This window comes from Pelophylax lessonae, assembly GCF_965119305.1.
Source record: "Pelophylax lessonae genome assembly, chromosome: 3".
Classification (NCBI taxonomy): domain Eukaryota; kingdom Metazoa; phylum Chordata; class Amphibia; order Anura; family Ranidae; genus Pelophylax; species Pelophylax lessonae.
The window spans coordinates 560,563,036-560,584,551 of NC_138770.1; the positions used below are offsets into that span (position 1 = coordinate 560,563,036).

At 41.2% G+C, this 21,516-nt stretch overlaps 1 protein-coding gene across 1 annotated transcript in view; it reads right to left on the reverse strand.

Annotated features, from left to right (window-relative positions):
- NPHP1 (nephrocystin 1) overlaps positions 1-21,516 on the reverse strand; it is a 152,201-nt gene that overhangs the window by 125,075 nt on the left and 5,610 nt on the right. The window contains exon 2 of the mRNA XM_082252304.1: positions 16,763-16,866. Coding sequence (XP_082108430.1) covers positions 16,763-16,831 — 69 coding nt within the window. The 5' untranslated portion in view covers positions 16,832-16,866. The remainder of the gene's footprint in view (positions 1-16,762; positions 16,867-21,516) is intronic.

Below are 21,516 nucleotides of genomic sequence, written 5' to 3' on the forward strand. Positions count from 1 at the left end.
GGATATTCTACAATCCAATCTCTCTGCTTTTACAGCTCTATAATGAAAACAATATGATTAACATGTTGATACCAATACCAGATCTGCTTATGTAAAAGGAGGACTACTAAAACAGAGTTAGAAGTTACTGTACAGGTAAAACAAAGGTGTGGTCTTCTTTTTCATATTGCCAGCACTCCCAGTATCTATCATATAAATGACGTTGACTCATACACGTTTCCTTTCACATATCACACCCAATTAATAACAATTCTAAAGTTACATAATATTTGAATAATTTAATTGGTTTGGGTTCTCAGAGGTTCCTACTCCTATTTTAGGTCCATCTTCTTCATGTTGGCCTAGTTCACACTGATGCATCTTATACTTCCATCAGAACAAAGAAGAAAATACACAGAACCAGCCAACAACATAACTGCACCAACATCAGCATGTGCAGAAGAGCACTTACAAGTTCTGCATTCTGTGTGTTTGTAGCTTAAAGTGATATTAAATACACACTGTTTACTTTACATTGTCCCTTCTATTTCTGTATGAGGATGATGGCACTGTAATTATTTTAATAAAAAAGTACCTTTTTCCTTGTTGATATACAGCTGTCACATGACCCAGCTCTCACCCAGCCTGTTGGCAGAGAACCACAAGCAGGAGGAGCTTCAAGTCCTATGCTGCTGGTCACATGTTCAAAATAAAAAACACAGGCTTTGGAATATAGAGTAAAAATACATTATTAATATCTAAACTGTTTTAAAATGTCATACAAATATATATATTTGAAATTAACTCTTTATTATTTTTTGGCAATAACATGGTGTGGGCAGATTTCTGCCAGTCACAGGCTGTGCTCTCCAGCCTGAGTCTTAGAATAAGAGGGAGGTGAAGCCTCCAGAAATCTACATGTAATATCCTGCCCCCATTGTATTTAGCTGGTTGGTGGGCATTGAGGAAGAGGGTGGTCATTTACCACTGTGTATACTTCCATATGTGTGACTCTATAGTCAGTCACATGGGCTGCTCAGAGGGAGGGAAATAGGGAGGAAATGCTCAGCATAGAAACTCACCGAAAACTAAACCTGTGCAGAGTTGATACCACAGCTGTAAAAGCCCTGGCTGAATTGGGAACATGAACAGGGGGCAGAGATAGAGAACAGCAGGATCAACCAGGTTTTTTGCAGAATACAGAAAATAAATCTCATAGTGAGTAAAAAACAGCATGTAATACACCATTTATTAATAGTTTGTTGATGATGCTGGCTTAGTGACACTTAGACCCCGTTCACATAGGGGCGACGCTACTTGCTGGGGCGACCTGTGAAGTCGCGGTGCACAGCGTGTACCGCGACCTCGGCGCGACATGCACGGACTTCATATCATAGTCTATGCAGGTCGCCTCCAGGTCGCCCCAAAGTAGTACAGGACCCTTTTTCTAAGTCGGAGCGACTTGTGAAGCTCCTATTAGAAAGGGTCCTGTGCTAATCTATGGCAGGCGACCCACCGCGACTTGTCAGGTGACCAAGTCGCCTGACAAGTCGCGCTAGTGTGAACCGGATCTTAGGCCCCTTGCACACTTGTGCTTCCTAAAAGTTGCGTGATTTTGCCACAATTGTTTGCCGCTGGACTTGAAGCAATGTCTGCGTAATCTTGAGGGATATGGATCTCAAAACACATCAAAGTCGGACCAAAGTAGTGCAGGGACTACTTTGAAGTCGTTGCTACTTTGAAGTCTCACAGATAAGAACAGTACTCATTGGAAATCATAGGGTACGACTTGTCATGCGACTTCGAAGTCCCAAGTAACAGGACAAGTCGCACATGTGTGAAAGGGGCCTTTAAAAGAGAATGAGGATGAAAGCATCCTGAGCAACAATAGCACAGATAGTTCCACATTGATTCCATGCAGTCTTACATTTCAGAGGATCGTGTCGAAGAGTACATGCTGAACCATCAACTGGGTGTCACCAGTTAAATCCCAACTCCTGGCATGATAACTTCACTAAGTGGGGATTGTTAAGCCCAGTACACACTACTGTATAGGAAAATCAGAAGGACGATTGTCAGAATTTACTGAATGTTTCACAGCCGGTCAAAACTGAGGATTAAACTAATTGTATGAAAATTCTCGTACAACAAATGCTTTTTTTGTTGTTGTTAATCGTTTTTTAATCATACACTGTCTTTCATATCCAATTTTTCTTCTACAAAAACCGTACGAAAACAGTACACATTAACCATTTAAGGACTGCCCTATAGCAGATATACTACTACAGGGTGGCCTTTCTGTGCAAAATCATGTATATATATATGTAATTCTGCACTTCCACCTAGGGGGGCGCACACGCGCATACACCTCCGGAAGGCAGCTTCTGCTGTGATTACTCAAAGCAGAAGCCAATCTGTGGGTGCCAGGCAATGGATGTCCACCAGCACCCGCCAATCGTCAGCCAGAGACACAGAACGGAGCTCTGCCTATGCAAACAAGGCAGAGCTCTATTCGGACAGGGGAAACTTTAGGGATTATGTGTCCCTGCAGAGCAGGGAGCAAAAATCTATGACTTCCCTTAGTAAAAGTAGCACACAGTTTACACAAAAGCACTGGTTAGGCACACAGTTAACCCTTTGATCGCCCTCGATTTTTAACTCCTTCCCAGCCAGTGTCATTAGTACAGTGACTGTGCATCTTTTTAGCACTGATCACTGAAATAGTGTCACTGGTTCCTACAAAGTGTCAGCTAGTGTTCATTTGCCCACCGCAACATCGCAGTTCATTTATAAGTCGCTGATTGCCGTCGTTACTAGTAATAAAAAATAAATATAAATTCCAGGATTTATACCATAGTTTGTAGACGCTATAACTTTTGAGCAAACAAACCAATATACGCTTAGTGGGATTTCTTTTACCAAAAATATGTATCAGAATACATATTGGCCTAAATCTATGAAGAAATGTGATTTTTTTTTAAACAAAATTTTTACTGGATATGTTTTATAACAGAAAGTAAAAAATATTGTTTTTTTTTTTTTAATTTTTTTCAAAATTGTCTGTATTTTTTTGTTTATAGCGCAAAAAATAAAAAATGCAGTGGTGATTAAATACCACCAAAGGTAAGCTCTCTTTGTGGGGAAAAAATGAAACAGATTTTATTTGGATACAGCCTTGCATGACCACGCTATTGTCAGTTAAAGTAATACTGTGCGGTATCTCAAAAAAATGACCTAGTCATGAAAGGGGGTGAATCTTCTGGAGGTCAAGTGGTAAAAATAAATTAGTTAGTTCTGCTCACTTACAAGAAAAATTTGGGGGTTTGTCCCTTCAGAAATTTTTGTAGAAAAGTCTGAATCGTATGGCGAAAGTTGTGTACACACTATACAAAAATTGAAGGGTCGTGTCTCGTATGGAATTTTTCTCCTGATTTTCTCATAGTGTGTACCCCACTTTTGTAGGACTTTACCTTGGCTGTAACTTTACTTCTGTTTTTTTCTAAAATAGTACAGTTTTTTGCCGTAATTTCAGCCTAATCCAGTAGTGAGCACGGCCAGCCCCTATGATGGCCGTTCACAAGCACAGTCTGTCTCAGATTTGAATTCACTGCAAGGTTCTTATTGTTATCTGTTTGAGCTTTATTCTAGCTTCCTGCTTCCTTGTCACTGGGACAGGAAGTGAGAGGAAATCTCTCCAGCAACAATTAAACTCCATCTGTAAAGCAGAGGTGGGTTAAAACCTCTATCAGCTTTTATTGTTGCTATTACCCGGGGGAATTTTCCTTTGTCTCTGTGACAACTGGTGTGTCAGGGTGAGACAGGTTGCAACACAAAGGATTTGTGCCGCTCAGGTGAAAACTGTCCCCACCCTCAATAATCAGGTGCACTTCCAATCCGCGGGCTGAGGAATATCCTAGCACAAAAGTAGTATCGACCACACTCCGACATTTTAAGATGAAAAGTAGACTTTTATTGAGTTAAAACATTTCTTGACAGCAGTACAAATATTATGGACAGGACAGGCATATGGAAAAAGCAGTTAACGCGTTTCACAAAATAAATTTGCTTACTCATAACTAAAATCACATCACCAAATGTATAGAGGAAAAAGGAGAAGTGCTTGGCGCTGCCAATATATGCGTTTAGAAGTGTGGAAGGTAGAAGCTAGTATAGACAACACAGATGTCACAAATATTATAACTATTATGCACGTTTGAAAAAATGAATATTAAATAAATAAGTGAGGTTTTAAATGAGGTAAAAACAGGAATAAAGTGTAAGAGCATAAAACCTAGAGCCCAATATTTAAATGTATAAAAGTAAATAGGTATGCAAAAAAGAAGGTGACATATACATCCACAATATACTCTAGTAAAGGATATATATATATATATAGTGCCCTTCAAGTGAGGGTGAAGTGGTGGTGTATAAGTGATAATAAAAAGGTAGAGTAGAAAAAATTAATATATATAAATAATTTTACAGTGACTTGAGTGACCATAAAGTGACATGTGCAAAAAAGGAAAAGAGACCTCAATCCCAAACCTGGGAAGAGAGAGTGCCCAATATGGTTCCCCAAAAATGACAATGGGGTGGGCCACAGATGGAGGAAAATAAATCCAAAAAATAAATAATAAAAAAATGCTGAAAAAAATATATATAATATGGTGGCTAAGTGATTGATACACAAAATATCTCAAAATCAATAGTGTGCTAGTGAAAAAATGCGCAAAGAAAGTGGTCAAAAATGCATAAGAAAAAACATCCACTGAGTCCTTAAGAAGCGCATAGAGGTATATCAGTCCAAAATAATGGTGAGGTGCCAAAATCACAGGTGCGACCGGTTGGATGATTCTTAGAGTGAAGACTATGGTGCTCCCCTATTCAGTGGGTCCGGTGCTCCCCTTTCTAGTAAATACCAAGCTTACCAGAAAGTACTACCCCTACAGGGGTAGAGCGCAGGTCGATATTTGTAGGGATCGCTCCCAAAGCAGAGGGGTCCGGTCACCTGGTCCACTTCTAATATTCCAATTGCCCGAGTCACAACTAATTGGCGTGTTAGTAGGGGTGTTCCAACATTAATGCTCCAACCAAGCCATTCCAGGACATGTATATAAATAAAGAAAGATGCCTCCAAATGGTGAAATACCGCTAGACTTTTATTAAAAACATCCAAGATAAAAGCAGGTACTCACATAAAAAACAGTGCTAACGTTCCCTCAGGACTTAGGAGCCGCAAAGTCCTCTCTGGCGGTGGGGTGATGAACGGTAAGCGTTCACCCGACCGGAGCTGCGTCCCAAGCCGATCAATACAATGCAAGCGCTTGCATTGTATTGATCGGCTTGGGACGCAGCTCCGGTCGGGTGAACGCTTACCGTTCATCACCCCACCGCCAGAGAGGACTTTGCGGCTCCTAAGTCCTGAGGGAACGTTAGCACTGTTTTTTATGTGAGTACCTGCTTTTATCTTGGATGTTTTTAATAAAAGTCTAGCGGTATTTCACCATTTGGAGGCATCTTTCTTTATTTATATACATGTCCTGGAATGGCTTGGTTGGAGCATTAATGTTGGAACACCCCTACTAACACGCCAATTAGTTGTGACTCGGGCAATTGGAATATTAGAAGTGGACCAGGTGACCGGACCCCTCTGCTTTGGGAGCGATCCCTACAAATATCGACCTGCGCTCTACCCCTGTAGGGGTAGTACTTTCTGGTAAGCTTGGTATTTACTAGAAAGGGGAGCACCGGACCCACTGAATAGGGGAGCACCATAGTCTTCACTCTAAGAATCATCCAACCGGTCGCACCTGTGATTTTGGCACCTCACCATTATTTTGGACTGATATACCTCTATGCGCTTCTTAAGGACTCAGTGGATGTTTTTTCTTATGCATTTTTGACCACTTTCTTTGCGCATTTTTTCACTAGCACACTATTGATTTTGAGATATTTTGTGTATCAATCACTTAGCCACCATATTATATATATTTTTTTCAGCATTTTTTTATTATTTATTTTTTGGATTTATTTTCCTCCATCTGTGGCCCACCCCATTGTCATTTTTGGGGAACCATATTGGGCACTCTCTCTTCCCAGGTTTGGGATTGAGGTCTCTTTTCCTTTTTTGCACATGTCACTTTATGGTCACTCAAGTCACTGTAAAATTATTTATATATATTAATTTTTTCTACTCTACCTTTTTATTATCACTTATACACCACCATTTCACCCTCACTTGAAGGGCACTATATATATATATATATCCTTTACTAGAGTATATTGTGGATGTATATGTCACCTTCTTTTTTGCATACCTATTTACTTTTATACATTTAAATATTGGGCTCTAGGTTTTATGCTCTTACACTTTATTCCTGTTTTTACCTCATTTAAAACCTCACTTATTTATTTAATATTCATTTTTTCAAACGTGCATAATAGTTATAATATTTGTGACATCTGTGTTGTCTATACTAGCTTCTACCTTCCACACTTCTAAACGCATATATTGGCAGCGCCAAGCACTTCTCCTTTTTCCTCTATATATCTAATATAATCTCTAGTGGGTTATATTTTGAAGTGGGCTGCAGCCAATCGCTTTTTTCTACCCCCTCCCTTCGATATTATCCTAAGCGCGGATTCTTTTCCACTCTTGCTTCTTACATCACCAAATGTGTTACTTAACGATTTTGAATCGACGAACCTGTAGGTCGGCTCGGAGAAGTGGTTGTACAGGGATGATGACTACAGCTGCAGGCATCATCCTGGTACCATTCTTTAGAGTCAGCGGTCGGCTTTCAGAAAACAACAGGAGCTGCTCAGCCGTTATCCTAGCGAGCAGGAGGGGACCCCCCTCCCACCGCCCACCGGGAGACCCGAGCAACCAGCCGGCTTACCTGTCGGCTGGCCAAAGACGCAAACAAAGCCGGTCTCCAATGTATTAACCCAGAAGCGGCGTCATGACGCCACTTCCATTTTTTTCTCAGTGGCTAACCTCGCAGAGTTTAAAAAACTGTCAGCATTCAAAAATGCAGATTTCGGCATTTTGAATACTTTGAAGTGCAGTGGAGGGTGTTTGGGGTCTTTTACATAGACCCCCGATCGCTCCATAAAGAGCACCTGTCACTGCCTGTTTACATTCCTTGTGACAGCAATAAAAGTGATTAGATTTTTTTTTTTTAAATAATAATAATAAATAGGAAAAAAAACGCATCCGTCAAGGTTAGCTCGCGCACGAAAGAAGACGCATACATAAGTCACACCCGCAAATGCAAACGGTGTTCAAACCACACATGTGAGGTATCGCCACAATTGCCAGAGGGAGAACTGTAATTCTAAACTGGTAACTGTTAAATAATTTTAAAGCGTCACCTATGGATATTTTTAAGTACTATAGTTTGTCGCCATTCCATGAGTGTGCACAATTTTAAACCATAACATGTTAGGTATCTATTTACTCGGCGTGACATCATCTTTCACAATATATAAAACAAATTGGGCTACCTTTACTGTTTAGTTTTTTAAATGCAGTAAAAAAAAATTTTTCCATAAATAAATGCGTTTTGCATAAACCGCGTGACAAAAATATTGCAATGATCACCATTTTATTCTACAGAGTCTTTGCTAAAAAAAAATTATATATATATATATATATATATATATATATATATATAATGTTTGGGGGTTTTAAGTAATATACTAGCTAAATATACTGATTTTAACTTGTAACAACCTGTGTCAGAAATAGGCTTTGTCCTTAAGTGGTTAAAAAGGACAAAAAGCAGCAACTAATTGGTTTCAATCCAGAAATTCTTCCATAAAAGGAAGTAAGCAGCTGCATCCTTCAGAAATATATACAATAAAACAAGAAGAGCGACATAAGAAAACACACTCAACATTCAAAACCACAAATGCATAAATAAAATATTTCTAAATTAATTGGGTAGTGAATGTATAAACGGAGTTAGAGAATGGGGACACAATTATGCAAACAAACAACATGTTTGCTGCACAAAAACCTTTTTTGCAGTGTCCGGTGTGTTTTTAGTTTTCTGTTTGTTTGCTTCCTGCATTGTTTGTTGAGTCTGTTTTTGTTTTTGGTTATTAAGGGGTTATTCTCCTTTTTGGGACTCTATATATTTATATCTTTTTAGATTTCCCAGTATGTCCAAGTGCTTCTTGAATGGGTTCCTTGTGACATGTCCTTTGCTGGATGGGCGATGTTCTGGGAGACCTATTTATTACTTTAAATATGGGGTGATAAGGTTCACGCTCCTACATGTAAAAATCATCATTTTTTTGCTAGAAAATTACTCGGAACCCCCAAACATTATATATATTTTTTTAGCAGAGACCCTAGGGAATAAAATGGCGGTCATTGGAACTTTTTATGCCACACGGTATTTGCGCAGAAATTTTTCAAACGCGTTTTTTTATTTTGGAAAAGAACTGTTTTGTGAACTAAAAAAAAAACAAAACACTAAAGTTAGGCCAATTGTTTTGTATAATGTGAAAGATGATGTTACGCCGAGTAAATTGATACCTAAAATGTCACACTTTTAAATTGCACACACTCGGAGAATGACGCCAAACTTCGGTACTTAAAAATCTCTAGAGGCGACGCTTTAAATTTTTTTACAGGTTACCAGTGTAGAGTTACAGTGGAGGTCTTGGGCTAGAATTGTTATTCTAACTCGAGCGTTCGCGGCAATACCTCACATGTTTGGATTGAACGTGGTTTACATATGTGGCCGCGACGTACACATGCGTTTGCCTCTGCGTCAGGGGCACTTTAATTTTTTTTTTTTTTTTTTACACTTTCCCTTTAATTTTTTTTTTTTGATCACTTTTATTCCTATTACAAGGAATGTAAACATACCTTGTAATAGGAATAGTGAATGACAGGTCCTCTTTATGGGGAAATCTGGGGTCAGTAAGACCTCAGATCTATCCTACAGGCTAGAAAGCCTACAATATAAAATAAATAAATAAATAAATAAATAAATAAGCAAGCAAGCTCAGCTGATAACTATCGAAAATTATTGAAAACTGCCAGGCCGGGCGTAACGTCATCATGTCGCGCCCAGGCCTCTGAGAGTCATAGACACTGCCTGGGACCATCTGGTCCTGGCAGTCTCTATAGCAAAAACTTCTGCAGGCGGCCGATTCCTTTTTCGGCTCGCCAATCGCACGGACGAGCCGGTAGAAGCCCCGGAGGGCGGCGGGAGGGGGGGTGTCCCCTCCTGCCGCCTATTAAAAACGATCAAGCGGCAGAACAGCCACTATGATTGTTGTTATGATGAAGGCAGTCACCAGTGGAAAAAAATTATATCTGAATGATGCCTGCAGCTGGCATTATTCAGATATCCCCACTTAAAGCCCAGGACGCCATATGACGTCCAGCGGTAAGGAAGTGGTTAAGATTAAGATACTGTAAGGTTTAGAATAGGATGATACAGTATATGTGTCTAGATGGAGGCATGAGATATGGGGGATATATATTTGCATTTTGTATATGTTTTTGTTATTCATCATTTTTAGCATTTTTTGCGCAGCAAGCATGTTGTTTGCTTGCATTATTGTGTCCCCATTCTCTACCTCCGTTTATACATTCACTACCCAATTCATTTAGAAATATTTTATTTATGTATTTGTATATAGTTAGGTTGCGCTAAATCGTTAATATAGATCAAATGAAGTCCATATAAAGTCCAATATAAATAAATTGATGTGTAGAATCAGTGATTGTCAATCCAGACTCCCAATGGTCGTGTGCTTACCAAAAGAATTCATTTGTGAAGCGAAATATCCAAAACCAAGACTTTAACAACTTGATTGTAGAAAATCCAGGTTGGACTCGTATTGGTTGTGTACAGTTGGGTCATGAAATTAATCAAAAAAAAGGAAAAGACGCCATAGCATAAAACCCAACAATAATGGATGTACTTAAAAAATATTTATATCACCAGTGTAGATGAAAATCCAGTGAGTAAATATGTATGAAAAAAAGGTGATGTTAAAAATAAAGAGGTGAGTGAATGAAATCCTCCACCAATATTTAGGCTGCTTATCAGAACACAGATTGAATATACGCAGAAACACATCAAAACAGGGGTAAGATCCAGTGAGGAAAAACACCCATAGGTACTCCTTACCAGAAGACAAACAGGTAATCACATATATCGGCTAAGGGATTGGTGCTCAATCCTCCACCGTATATAACGCCTCTTACCAGATTTAAATGATGTGAGCGCTTGTATAGATCATATGGTAAATGGAAAAATCACAGACTGGACACAGATTTCTTCCAAAAGGACCCTCAAATAGATGTCACCACCATGAAAAAGAAGGACGCTCCATAGTGTAAAACCGCATATACCAAAAACAATAATATAACAGAGGTATAAGGAAATGCACCCAGTGAGAGTAGCACCTATGGGTACTCCTTACCAGAGGACCGACAGGCAATCACATATAAAAGCCAAAAAACGAGTGCTTTATCCTCCACCGCATATATCGCCTCTTACCAGACTCAGATAATATGGGCACTTGTAAACTCCTATAATTATCACAGGCTCCACACGTAATGGCTCCAAACAGACCCCCCAAAAGATGTCACCACCATAAAGAAAAAAGAGGCTCCATAGCGTAAAACCGTATGAATGTTTAATAATAAAAAGGTATCAAACTCACATGCAGGAAAAACAAATGATCGTTTGGAAAAAGCCGCCGGACGGACGGCTCCGCACATCTGCGCTTCCTGAACGCTGTAGGGTGACGTCAGTACGCCGTTGTTAAGTTGTTAAAGTCTTGGTTTTGGATATTTCGCTTCACAAATTAATTCTTTTGGTAAGCACACGACCATTGGTAGTCTGGATTGACAATCACTGATTCTGCACATCAATTTATTTATATTGGACTTTATTTGATCTATATTAATGATTAGCGCGACTTAACTATATACATTTCACTGGGGTGTGGTCACACTTGAAGTTGCAGCTCTATTTCTATTTCCACTAGCGCGGTTCCTATCTATATTTTTTGTACATTTATGTATTTGTGGTTTTGAATATTGAGTGTGTTTTCTTATGTTGCTCTTCTTGTTTAATTGTGTATATTTCTGAAGGATGCAGCCGCTTACTTCCTTTTATGGAGGAATTTTCTGATTGAAACCAATTAGTTAATGGATGTTCAGCTGCTTTTTGTCCTATTTAATTTACACATTTGGGGATGTGATTTTACTTATGAGTAAGCAAATTTAGTTTGTGAAACGCGTTAACTGCTTCTTCCCTGTCAATGAGGTTTGTACTGCCATCAAGAGATGTTTTAATGCAATAAAAGTCTGCTTTTCACCTTCAAATGTCGGAGTGCGGTCAATACTTCTTTTGTGCCAGGATGAGACAGGTGTCACTGGGACAAAAACTAAACAAAAAAACTGGAGTTAAACTAGATTAGACAATTGTATAAAGAAATATTGGTTATTCAAAGAATGATTGCTCAATACAAAAAAAGAAAACCACAAGGATACTATTACTCATTGAACAGCAGTGCTATAACTACTCCAAACATATAATTGCTAATCCCTAAATTGAGAAAACAAGGAAGACATTTCTCAGATTACTACAATGATATATTATGTGCTATGATATGTGCAGAATTTACTCATAGCAAGAATTCCAACATTCCATCCCCATAGCATTAAATGCCAATAATGCTATTCCAGAAAATATACATGTGTTGCTTTCATGTACAGTATCAGATATCAAAGCCCCCTAACCAACATAATGGAGGAGAAATGCAATAGTGGTCACCACTGTCCATCAATGTAAAGGGACATTTTTCCACTGGCCAACAATGTAGGGGGGACCCATCCACTGACGACTAGACCAACATTTCCACAACCTTTGTTCTTTTATAGTTATTTTTATGTTTAATTTCATGGTTATTATTGACATATAGAGCAGGGGTCTCTAAATTTTCTAAGCAAGGGGCACGTTTTGTCATTGTGTAATTGGGAGTAATTGTGTCCCATCATTGATGTCATTGGGAGGAACTGTGCCATATTGTTGGTGTCATTGGCAGGAACTGCGCTTCATCATTGATGTCTTTAGGAGGAATTTTACTCCTTCGTTGGTGTCAGTGAATAAATAATACAGTAAACCCCCCTCCATTGCGGGGGTTACGTTCCGGACCCAGCCGCGAAAAGTGAAATTCCGCGAAATAGAAAAACCCTATTAAAATGCATTGTAGGCATGATTTTTTTACTGTCACTGTACGTGTAGAAGCATTTTAAGGTCTTTAAACACACTTTTAAAACAATAGAAACTCATTTAAACACATAAAAGATACTTAGAGACAGAGCAAGAGCTATGAAAAACACAAAAATCTTTCATTTTTAATGATTTATATAGTAAAATAACATTACAAAAAAAACGCGAATTACCGGGACCGCAAAAACTGAACCGCGATGTAGCGGGGGATTACTGTAAATGGTTATTATTGACATATAGAGCAGGGGTCTCTAAATTTTTTAAGCAAGGGGCAAGTTTTTATGTTCTTCAGACTTAAGGGTGGGCTGCACTGTGGCCATTGGCAGTAGAAAATTTGCTAGCATCAGTTGGAGTAAACATTGCCCCATCTTGTGTGTCATTGGAAGAAATTGAGCCCCATCATTGGTGCCATTGGGCAGCATTGTTGGTGTCATTGGTGGGAATTGTGTTCCATCATTGGTAGGAATAGTGCCCCATCACTGGTGTCATTGGGAGGAATTGTGCCCCAGCGTTGGTGTCATTGGGAGGAATTGTGCTCCATCATTGGTGTCATTGGGCCCCATTGTTGGTGTCATTGGGAGGAATTGTGTCCCATCATTGGTGTCATTGGGAGAAATTGTGCCCCATTGTTGGTGTTATTGGGAGGAATTGTGCCCGATTGTTGGTGCCATTGGGAGGAATCGTGCCCTATCGTTGATGTAATTGGGCCCCATTGTTGGTGTCATTGGGAGGAATTGTGCCCCATCATTGGTGTCATTGTGAGGAATTGTGCCCCATCATTGGTGTCATTGGGAGAAATTGTGCCCCATCGTTGGTGTCATTGGGAGAAATTGTGCCCCATCATTGGTGTCATTGGGAGAAATTGTGCCCCATCATTGGTGTCATTGGGAGAAATTGTGCCCCATCATTGGTGTCATTGGGAGAAATTGTGCCCCATTGTTGGTGTTATTAGGAGGAATTGTGCCCGATTGTTGGTGCCATTGGGAGGAATCGTGCCCTATCGTTGCTGTCAGTGGGCCCAATTGTTGGTTTCATTGGGAGGAATTGTGTGCCATTGTTGGTGTCATTGGGAGGAATTTTGCCCCATCGTTGGTGTCATTGGGAGGAATTGTGCCCCATCGTTGGTGTCATTGGGAGGAATTGTGCCCCATCATTGGTGTCATTGGGCCCCATCATTGGTGTCATTGGGAGGAATTGTGCACCATCGTTGGTGTCATTGGGAGGAATTGTTCTCATCATTGGTGTCATTGGGAGTAATTGTGTGCCATCATTGATGTCATTGGGAGGTACTGTGCAATATTGTTGGTGTCATTGGCAGGAACTGTGCTTCATCATTGATGTCTTTAGGAGGAATTGTACTCCTTCATTGGTGTCAGTGAATAAATTAGTGCCCCAAGGGCCAGATAAAAGCAAGCAAAGGGCCTCCCCCCCCCCCCCCCCCCCGGCTGCAGCTTTTGAGACCACTCCTTTAGAGCAAGGGAGCTTTGTAAAATATTTGGATTGGGTGTCAAACATTCTCAGTATGCCAAATTCTTTTGATTAAAGCTTTCATCAGCTTACTGATCATGTTATTTTGCTGTGAAATGCAGATAATTTCTAGCAGGGGCTCCCTGAGATCTGAGATTATGTCAAGGGTTTCTCCAAGGTAAAATGGTTGAGAAAGGCCATTTTAGAGCATTACTTATCTGTACATTCTTCAGAATCACTACAAACTGTTAAGAATATTTATTGAGTCTCTAGGTTTTTTACAGAAAAGGTATTGCTCTGCACTGTAATAATCGTATTGTGGTCAGTTTAGAATCTAATAACATTCAGCAGCATTCTTCTTCAATCATGTAAAAACAGGCATTTGGAACTTTATTACTTATACAGTGGGGAAAATAATTTTTTTGATACCCTGCAGATTTTGTAAGTTTACCCACTTGCAAAGAAATGAAAGTTCTATATTTTTTATATCATTGGTGTATTTTAAATGATAGAGACAGAATATCAACCAAAAATTCAACAAAAACACATAAAACAAATGCTATAAATTAAGTTGCAGTTAAGTGAGTAAAATGAGTATTTAATTCCCAAGCAAAGCATGACTTAGTACTTGGTGGAGAAACTCTTGTTGGCAAGCACATAGGTAAGACGTTTCTTGTAGTTGGTTACCAGGTTTGCACACATCTCAGAAGGGATTTTGGTCCACTCTTCTTTACTCTTCTCTAAATCCTTAAGGCTTCTTGGCTTTCTCTTAGAAACATGAAGTTTCAGCTCCCTTCATAAATTTTCTATAGGATTAAGAACTGGAGACTGATTTGGCCACTCCATGACCTTAATGTGCTTCCTCTTAAGCCACTCCATTGTTGCCTTGGCAGTATATTTTGGGTCATTGTCATGCTGGAAGACCCATCCACAACCCATTTTCATTGTTCTAGCTGAGAGAAGAATCTCATCCAAGATTATACAATACATGGCCCCATCCATTGGCCTATCAATGCGGCAAAGTTAACCTGTACCTTTAGCAGAGAAACTGCCCCAAAACATCATGTTTCCACCTCCGTGCTTGACTGTATGGATGGTGTTCTTAGGGTTATAGTCAACATTTTTCTTCCTTCAAACATGGTGAGTTGAAGCGGATGTAAACCCTCACATACACCCAGTGAAGTGACCAGCCTCAGATGATACACAGAGATGAAGCAAATCTTCCTACATAAGTTTTACTTGTATATGTGCTGTCTTCAGCTTTCTACACAGTTTAGAAAGTGCATGTTCTGTTAGAATTTTCTCTTCCTAAGGCCCCTTTAACAGGGGCTTTCAGATAAGGTCCACCTATCGGTTTTTCAGGCAGACCTGATCGGATGCTCCATGAAACCTTATGGGGCAGCGGATGGCAGCGGTGATCTGTGTGCTGACAACCGCTGCTATCCGATCCGATCCTGTCTGTGAAATCCAGACGGATGTGTAACCCTATCGGATCGGATCAGATGAAAACAGACAGGCTGTCCATTTTCATTTGATCTCCCATAAAGGTAAGCAAGGCTTTGACAGGTCCATCTAAGCATAGTGAGCAGAGACAGACCTGTCATCCGCCTGCTCAGCGGGGATAAGCGCAATGAGCAAAGCAGTCTGCCGGGCGGAAAGCCCATACGAAAGGACCCTTAATAACCTGTGGGAGGGAAGTTTGGCCATACACTGTGGGACAGCTGATTGGAGGAAAGGCACACACCCCCTCTCCACATAGGCAGAAACATGAGAAGACGTGCTGTCAAAAGACCAGCTCTCTGCAAACACAAAATTTAGCCTGGTTTTATCTCAGTTGATGGAGAACCTGTCAGAAGTTATCATCCTGATAACAGAAGAACGGAGCAGGAGAAAGGTCAAATTTCATGAATCAGGTTTACATCCACTTTAATGCCAAAGAGCTCAATTGTGGTCTCATCTGACCACAGCACTTTCTTCCAATCCTTCTCTGAATCACTTAGATGTTCATTTGCATGACTGTACATGTGCCTTCCTGAGGAGGGGGACTCGCCGTGTTTGGAGGAAGAAAAATGCTGGCTATGACCCTAAGAACACAATCCCTACAGTAAAGCACGGAGGTGGAAACATTATGCTTTGGGGCTGTTTCTCTGCTAAAGGTACAGACCAACTATGCCGCATTGAAGGGCCAATGGACAGGGCCATGTATTGTAAAATCTTGGATGAGAACCTTCCTACCTCAGCCAGAATACTGAAGATAGGTCATGGATGGGTCTTTCAGCATGACAATGACCCAAAACATACAGCCAAGGCAACAAAGGAGTAAAGACACATTAAGAACATGGAGTGGCCTAGCCAGTCTCCAGACCTGAATCCTAAAGAAATTTTATGGAGGGAGCTGAAACTTTGAATTGCCAAGCGGCAGCCAAGAAACCTTAAGGATTTAAAGAAGATCTGTAAAAAAGAGTGGACCAAAATCCCTCCTGAGGTGTGTGCAAACCTGATCACTAACTACAAGAAACATCTTACCTCTGTGCTTGCCAACAAGGGTTTCTCTACCAAGTACTAAGTCATGTTTTCTTGGGGATCAAATACTTATTTTACTTACTGAACTGCAACTCAATTTAAAACATTTGTATCATTTGTGGGTTTTTTTCCTGGATTTTTGGTTGATATTCTGTCTCTATCATTTAATGCCAAAGAGCTCAATTGTGGTCTCATCTGACCACAGCACTTTCTTCCAATCCTTCTCTGAATCACTTAGATGTTCACAAGTGGCTTGACATACAGGGGGTGTGGCTGTGCATTTTGGAGCCGCACGGCTCCTTTTTCAAGCCTGTACTTAGTCTGATGCCCTCTGGTGTTCCTTCATAGAGGGTAAATCTTCCTAACTGGGACACAGACAGCAATAAAAACTGACAGGTGTTCTAATCCATCTCTACTCTGTCCAAATCTAAAAAAAAAGTTTTGCCTTTAGTTATACTTCAGATCGATTAACCATGAGCAACATTGTATGAAACCTAGATTTATCTATTATTAACAGATACCTGTCTTTTCAGATCATCTGTCACCCTCACTGTATTTTGCAAAGGACTTCTAGTCTTTTTGGATGACATCGTCTTATGATCCAGGACAAAAAAAGATGGGTCACCTAAAAAATAAAAAAGATACAATAAGAAAGGTTCCAAAGCCAGTGCAGAGGAATAATGACAATAATATACAGGAATGACAGTTAGGTTATATGTATAGGTTAGAGCTAATTATAGACAATAGATGCCCATTGCTATCACGGATTGTAACATGTTCATGTGATCATTGGCCAAAGTACAATGGCAGGAACAATAGTAAATTGTAACAAACTTCCAATGAAAATAATGAGAGTTGACAGGGAAATATTTGGTGAGTTTTATGGCTGAGGCCCAAAACCAGGGGTGTTCTAATATGATGGGTTGTGTAACCATAAAATGTCCATCCACAAATGGCAGCCTCCACAAGGGGATTAGAAGCAAAATCCAGCAGGAGTTACGGAGTATAAAAGAGAAGAGAGGCGCCTCTAAGTGTAGCAATATGGTTACATTTATTGAAGGTTCAACATTTAGCAACTCACATGGTTGAGAATTAAAAGAGGCACATCTAAGTATGCAGGAATCCGGGGGTAAAGCTGTCTACATAGCCCATTCTCCTCACCACCATCAGTCTGTATTTGTGACCAGGAAGACCTCACTGCAGTAGAGCGATCTAAAAATGAGGCATGAAGCGCAGCGTGGAAAGGATGAAATTGAAGGCGGTGCAGAGGATGGTCTATGTGGACAGCTTTACCTTGGATGTCTGCATACTTGATATGCCTCTTTTAATCATCAACCATGTGAGTTGCTAAATGTTTTACCTTCATTAAATGTAACCATATTGCTACACTTAGAGGCGCCTCTCTACTCTTTTATAATCAGTTGTGACATGACGTTACTTGTATATCAAGACTTTGCTTGTTTATCAAGTCAAGAGTTATAAAAAAAAAAAAAAAAATGTTGCTCTTCTTACAAAATGCTCTCAAACCAAGTTACTCTCAATCAAAGGTTTTACTGTACTTTCATTTTTATTTAAATGCTACACATCCTGAAAGTAGAACAAAACCAAAACTTTTTTTCTAGTTTTGGAAACCACAGAGAAAAGCCAGACACTCGGTAAGGTTGGTACTGCTGTCTTTTTGGAAGAATCACTCTCCCTTCCCTGCTAACCATTGCAATTGAAGCAGACAGTGATGAGCAGTCTAATGTCCTTCATTACGACACGAAACAATAGTACATACTCTTTTGTTTCCTTTTAAACACACTGACACTAAATATAAAACCTTTTTTCTCGGCAGCTCCTCAGGTACAGAAGATATGTCTATAAAATATGAAGGAACGCCAGGGGTCGCCAGACTAGGTGCAGTATACCATAAATCTTTAAAACAGAGGTATGGGTTAGGGCTGCACGATATTGGGGAAAAAAGTATATTGCGATATTTCGTTTTTAACAATATATATCGCGATATTTCTCCAGACAGTCTCCGGAGGAGGGATCAGTTAGCAGAGCTCAGCTTTCTGCCAGGGGATCCACCACACTCCTAGAACTTCTCCCGCCCGAGCCTTGTGTCGGAGCCAGAGTGTAGAGGAAGCGGGCTGTCGGTAGCAGCCTTTGTCCCGCAGTGCTCCTCCGCCATGCTCCGGACGTCTCCCCCCTCTCCTGCTGCAAACACTGTTCCGCCGCCATGCAATCCGCCCCATACTCCAGCCCTCCCTCTTAGTCAACAGCCGACCATTACTCCGCCCTGCTCCGCCCATTGTCTCTCCATTGAAAAACATTACAGCCTGATCCCGCCCCCGATGCAGCCAGGAGAGACAATGGGCGGAGCAGGGCAGAGTAATGGTCGGCTGGATACTAGAGGCAGAGCTGGGAGGGAAGTGTGGGACGGACGCAGTCACTGTAAGTCCTCCTCCTCCCCCCCGAGTCCCGACTTCTCCCCGCTCTGCCTAATGCCTGAATATCGTGGCTTCGGCGATATGAATATCGCCCGTGCCTGCAGAACGATAGTTGATATCACATCGACTATCGTTCAGCCCTAGTATGGGTTTTTTTTTTTTTTTAATTCATACTTACCCAGGTGGATGCAGTATTTGTCCGATGCTGCATCCGTCCCCCCGCTGGCACAAAGACTGAGAATCGAGTGATCGAACACCACCGATTGCTCGGTTCTAACAGCTCCGTGAGCAGAGAGCTGCTGACTGGTGGGAGCGGCCGGCTCAGGCTCTCAGTGGCTCGCTAGAAGCCTGAGCCGTGTGTCGGTCCAGGGATCTAGGTGGATTTCAACTCCATGGTCGTGATGATGCAGGGCCTGGGATGTCAGCAGAGAGCGGACTTCAGCCAACGGGTCACAGGAGTGCAAAGCGAGCAGCACTTCTGTGATCCATAGAAGAAGTACAGCCAAACGTGCTTTGGCTGTACTTCTCCTTTAATGATTAAAGTGGTTTTAAAGCCTTAGGCCCATTTCACACTAGTGGACCGTTCAGATCCGCCTGTCAGTTTTTCAGGCGGATCTGAACGGATGCCCCATGCATCTCTATGGGGCATCGGATGTCAGCGGAGACATGTCCGCTGACATCCGATCCTGTCCATCAAATCCGGACGGATGGAAACCCTATTTTCCATTCGTCTGGCGGATGGGATGGGATCGAATGAGAACGGGCAGGCGGTCCGTTCTCATCCGATTCCCCATAAAAAGAGCGAGGACCTGACAGCTCTGTCTCGCCACACAGCGCGGAGACAGAGCTGCCATCCACCTGCTCAGCCGGGATTGGCGGATCAATCCCCCGCTGAGATAAACAGAGTCCGCCGATGGACTCCCATGTGTGAAAAGGGCCTAAAAGTATAACTAAAGGCAAAACTTTTTTTTGTTTTGGACAGAGTGGAGAAGAATTGGAACACCTGTCAGTTTTTATTGCTGTCTGTGCCCCTGCATTAGGGAGATTTATCCTCTCTATTTGTCCCGTTTACCATTATAATTGAAGGTGAAAGTAAAAGAAAATCCCAACTTTTGGGTAGTCCCCAGAAAAGTAAGCGGGAAAATCTTCCAATGGAGGACACCAGTTCTGGTAATCTGGGGGTCCCCAAGGAATTCCTTTCATTTGTAGGGATTTCCTCGCACTTCTTGTTTGGCTATGAGACAGGAGGCAAAAAAAATACCTGCAATGGGACACAGATGAAGAAAAAAAACCCTCAAAGGGGTGTTTAACCCTCCCTTACTCTATTCTAAATGAAAAAAGAAGAAGTTTTGCCTATAATTCTAATCTAATGTTTCTATACAATAATGCTTGTTTGGCTGTACTTTTGTGGATCACAGGAGTGCAGTTTGTTCTGCACTCCTGTGACCCGCTGTCAGCTGAGGTCACAGAGTCGGTCTAGGCTGGGGCAAGATTGCGACAATATTGTCGGGATCTGCCCACAACCCTGGACCGGCATCTGGCTCAGCCTCTCAGTGAGCCGCTGAGCAGAGAGCCGGTGACTAATGGCACTTTTCCACTGCAAGTACCGGCTCGTACCGGCTCAGCTCTACTCGGCCCTGCTTGGCCCGGTTTGCTTTTCCACTGCTGGTACCGCATGGTATAGTGTCGGAACGGTTCGGTACGGTACGGTATAGGTTTGCTTTTCCACTAAAGTAGTACTAAAGTTAAGTGGGTGGGATAACAACGGGGTGGGTGGGATTCTCTGACCAATCAGTGGCTAGAAGTGACTGCATGCAAAGGATTGTGGGATATGGTACCAGTTTGGAACCTGTTGGAACCACAATCGAGTAGGTACTGTTTTTTCAGAGCCGTACCGTACCGTTCGGTTCCATGCAGTGGAAAAGCAAACCTATACCGTACCGTACCGAACTGTTCCGACCCTATACCATGCGGTACCAGCAGTGGAAAAGCACAAAAGCGTGCCGAACCGGTACGGTTCCATGCAGTGGAAAAGCGCCATAACAGTCACCAGCACTCTTTCCTCACCAAGCTCTGAGAACTGAGTGATTAGCACTGCAGTCTTTGATCACTCGGTTCTCAGTCTTAGATATTTGACCATGCTTGTTTGTATGCATGTATTTTTAACTCAAATAAAATTACTACACTATATGAGCATTATCTGGGCTCCCGAAGGTGAGCTTTTTTTGCACAGCATCTGTCCCCATTTGGAGTCAATCAAGCCATCTCCATACCTGAACATGATGTCTCCACGATTCATAATAGCATTTCAAGGCTTGTTATGATTTGCCATCTGGTGAGTGTTTAGATTGGTGGAGGGACACTTTGGTGGAAGAGCACCTTATAACACTTCTGATATAAAATGTGTATAATTCAATGCTGGATTTTGTCTGTCTTCTGGTAAGTGGTTAGACAAACTACACCTACTTTTACAGTAGATCTTCGGAACATAGGAGAAGATTTTCTGGTCACGTTATGCAGTCACTATTTGAACCCTGTTTATTCACTCATTGTATATGAATGGATGTTTGTTTTTCACTGGAAAGTGCTGCACTGCTTTTTGCTATTGTGTGATTTTTTTTTTTGAAGGTTGTATATTCACCTTTTAAGTACCAGCTGCTAAAGAGATATTCAGTGCTCACTTTCACTCAGTCTTAGATGCTGCATCCACCTAGGTAAGTATGATTCCTGAAAATAAAAATGCCTAACTTCTCTTTTAAAAACCTTTTGTGCCAGAGGACCCCCCAGCTCCCCCTTATATTTACCCAAGCCCCATCTTGATCCAGCGGTGCACGGGAGCA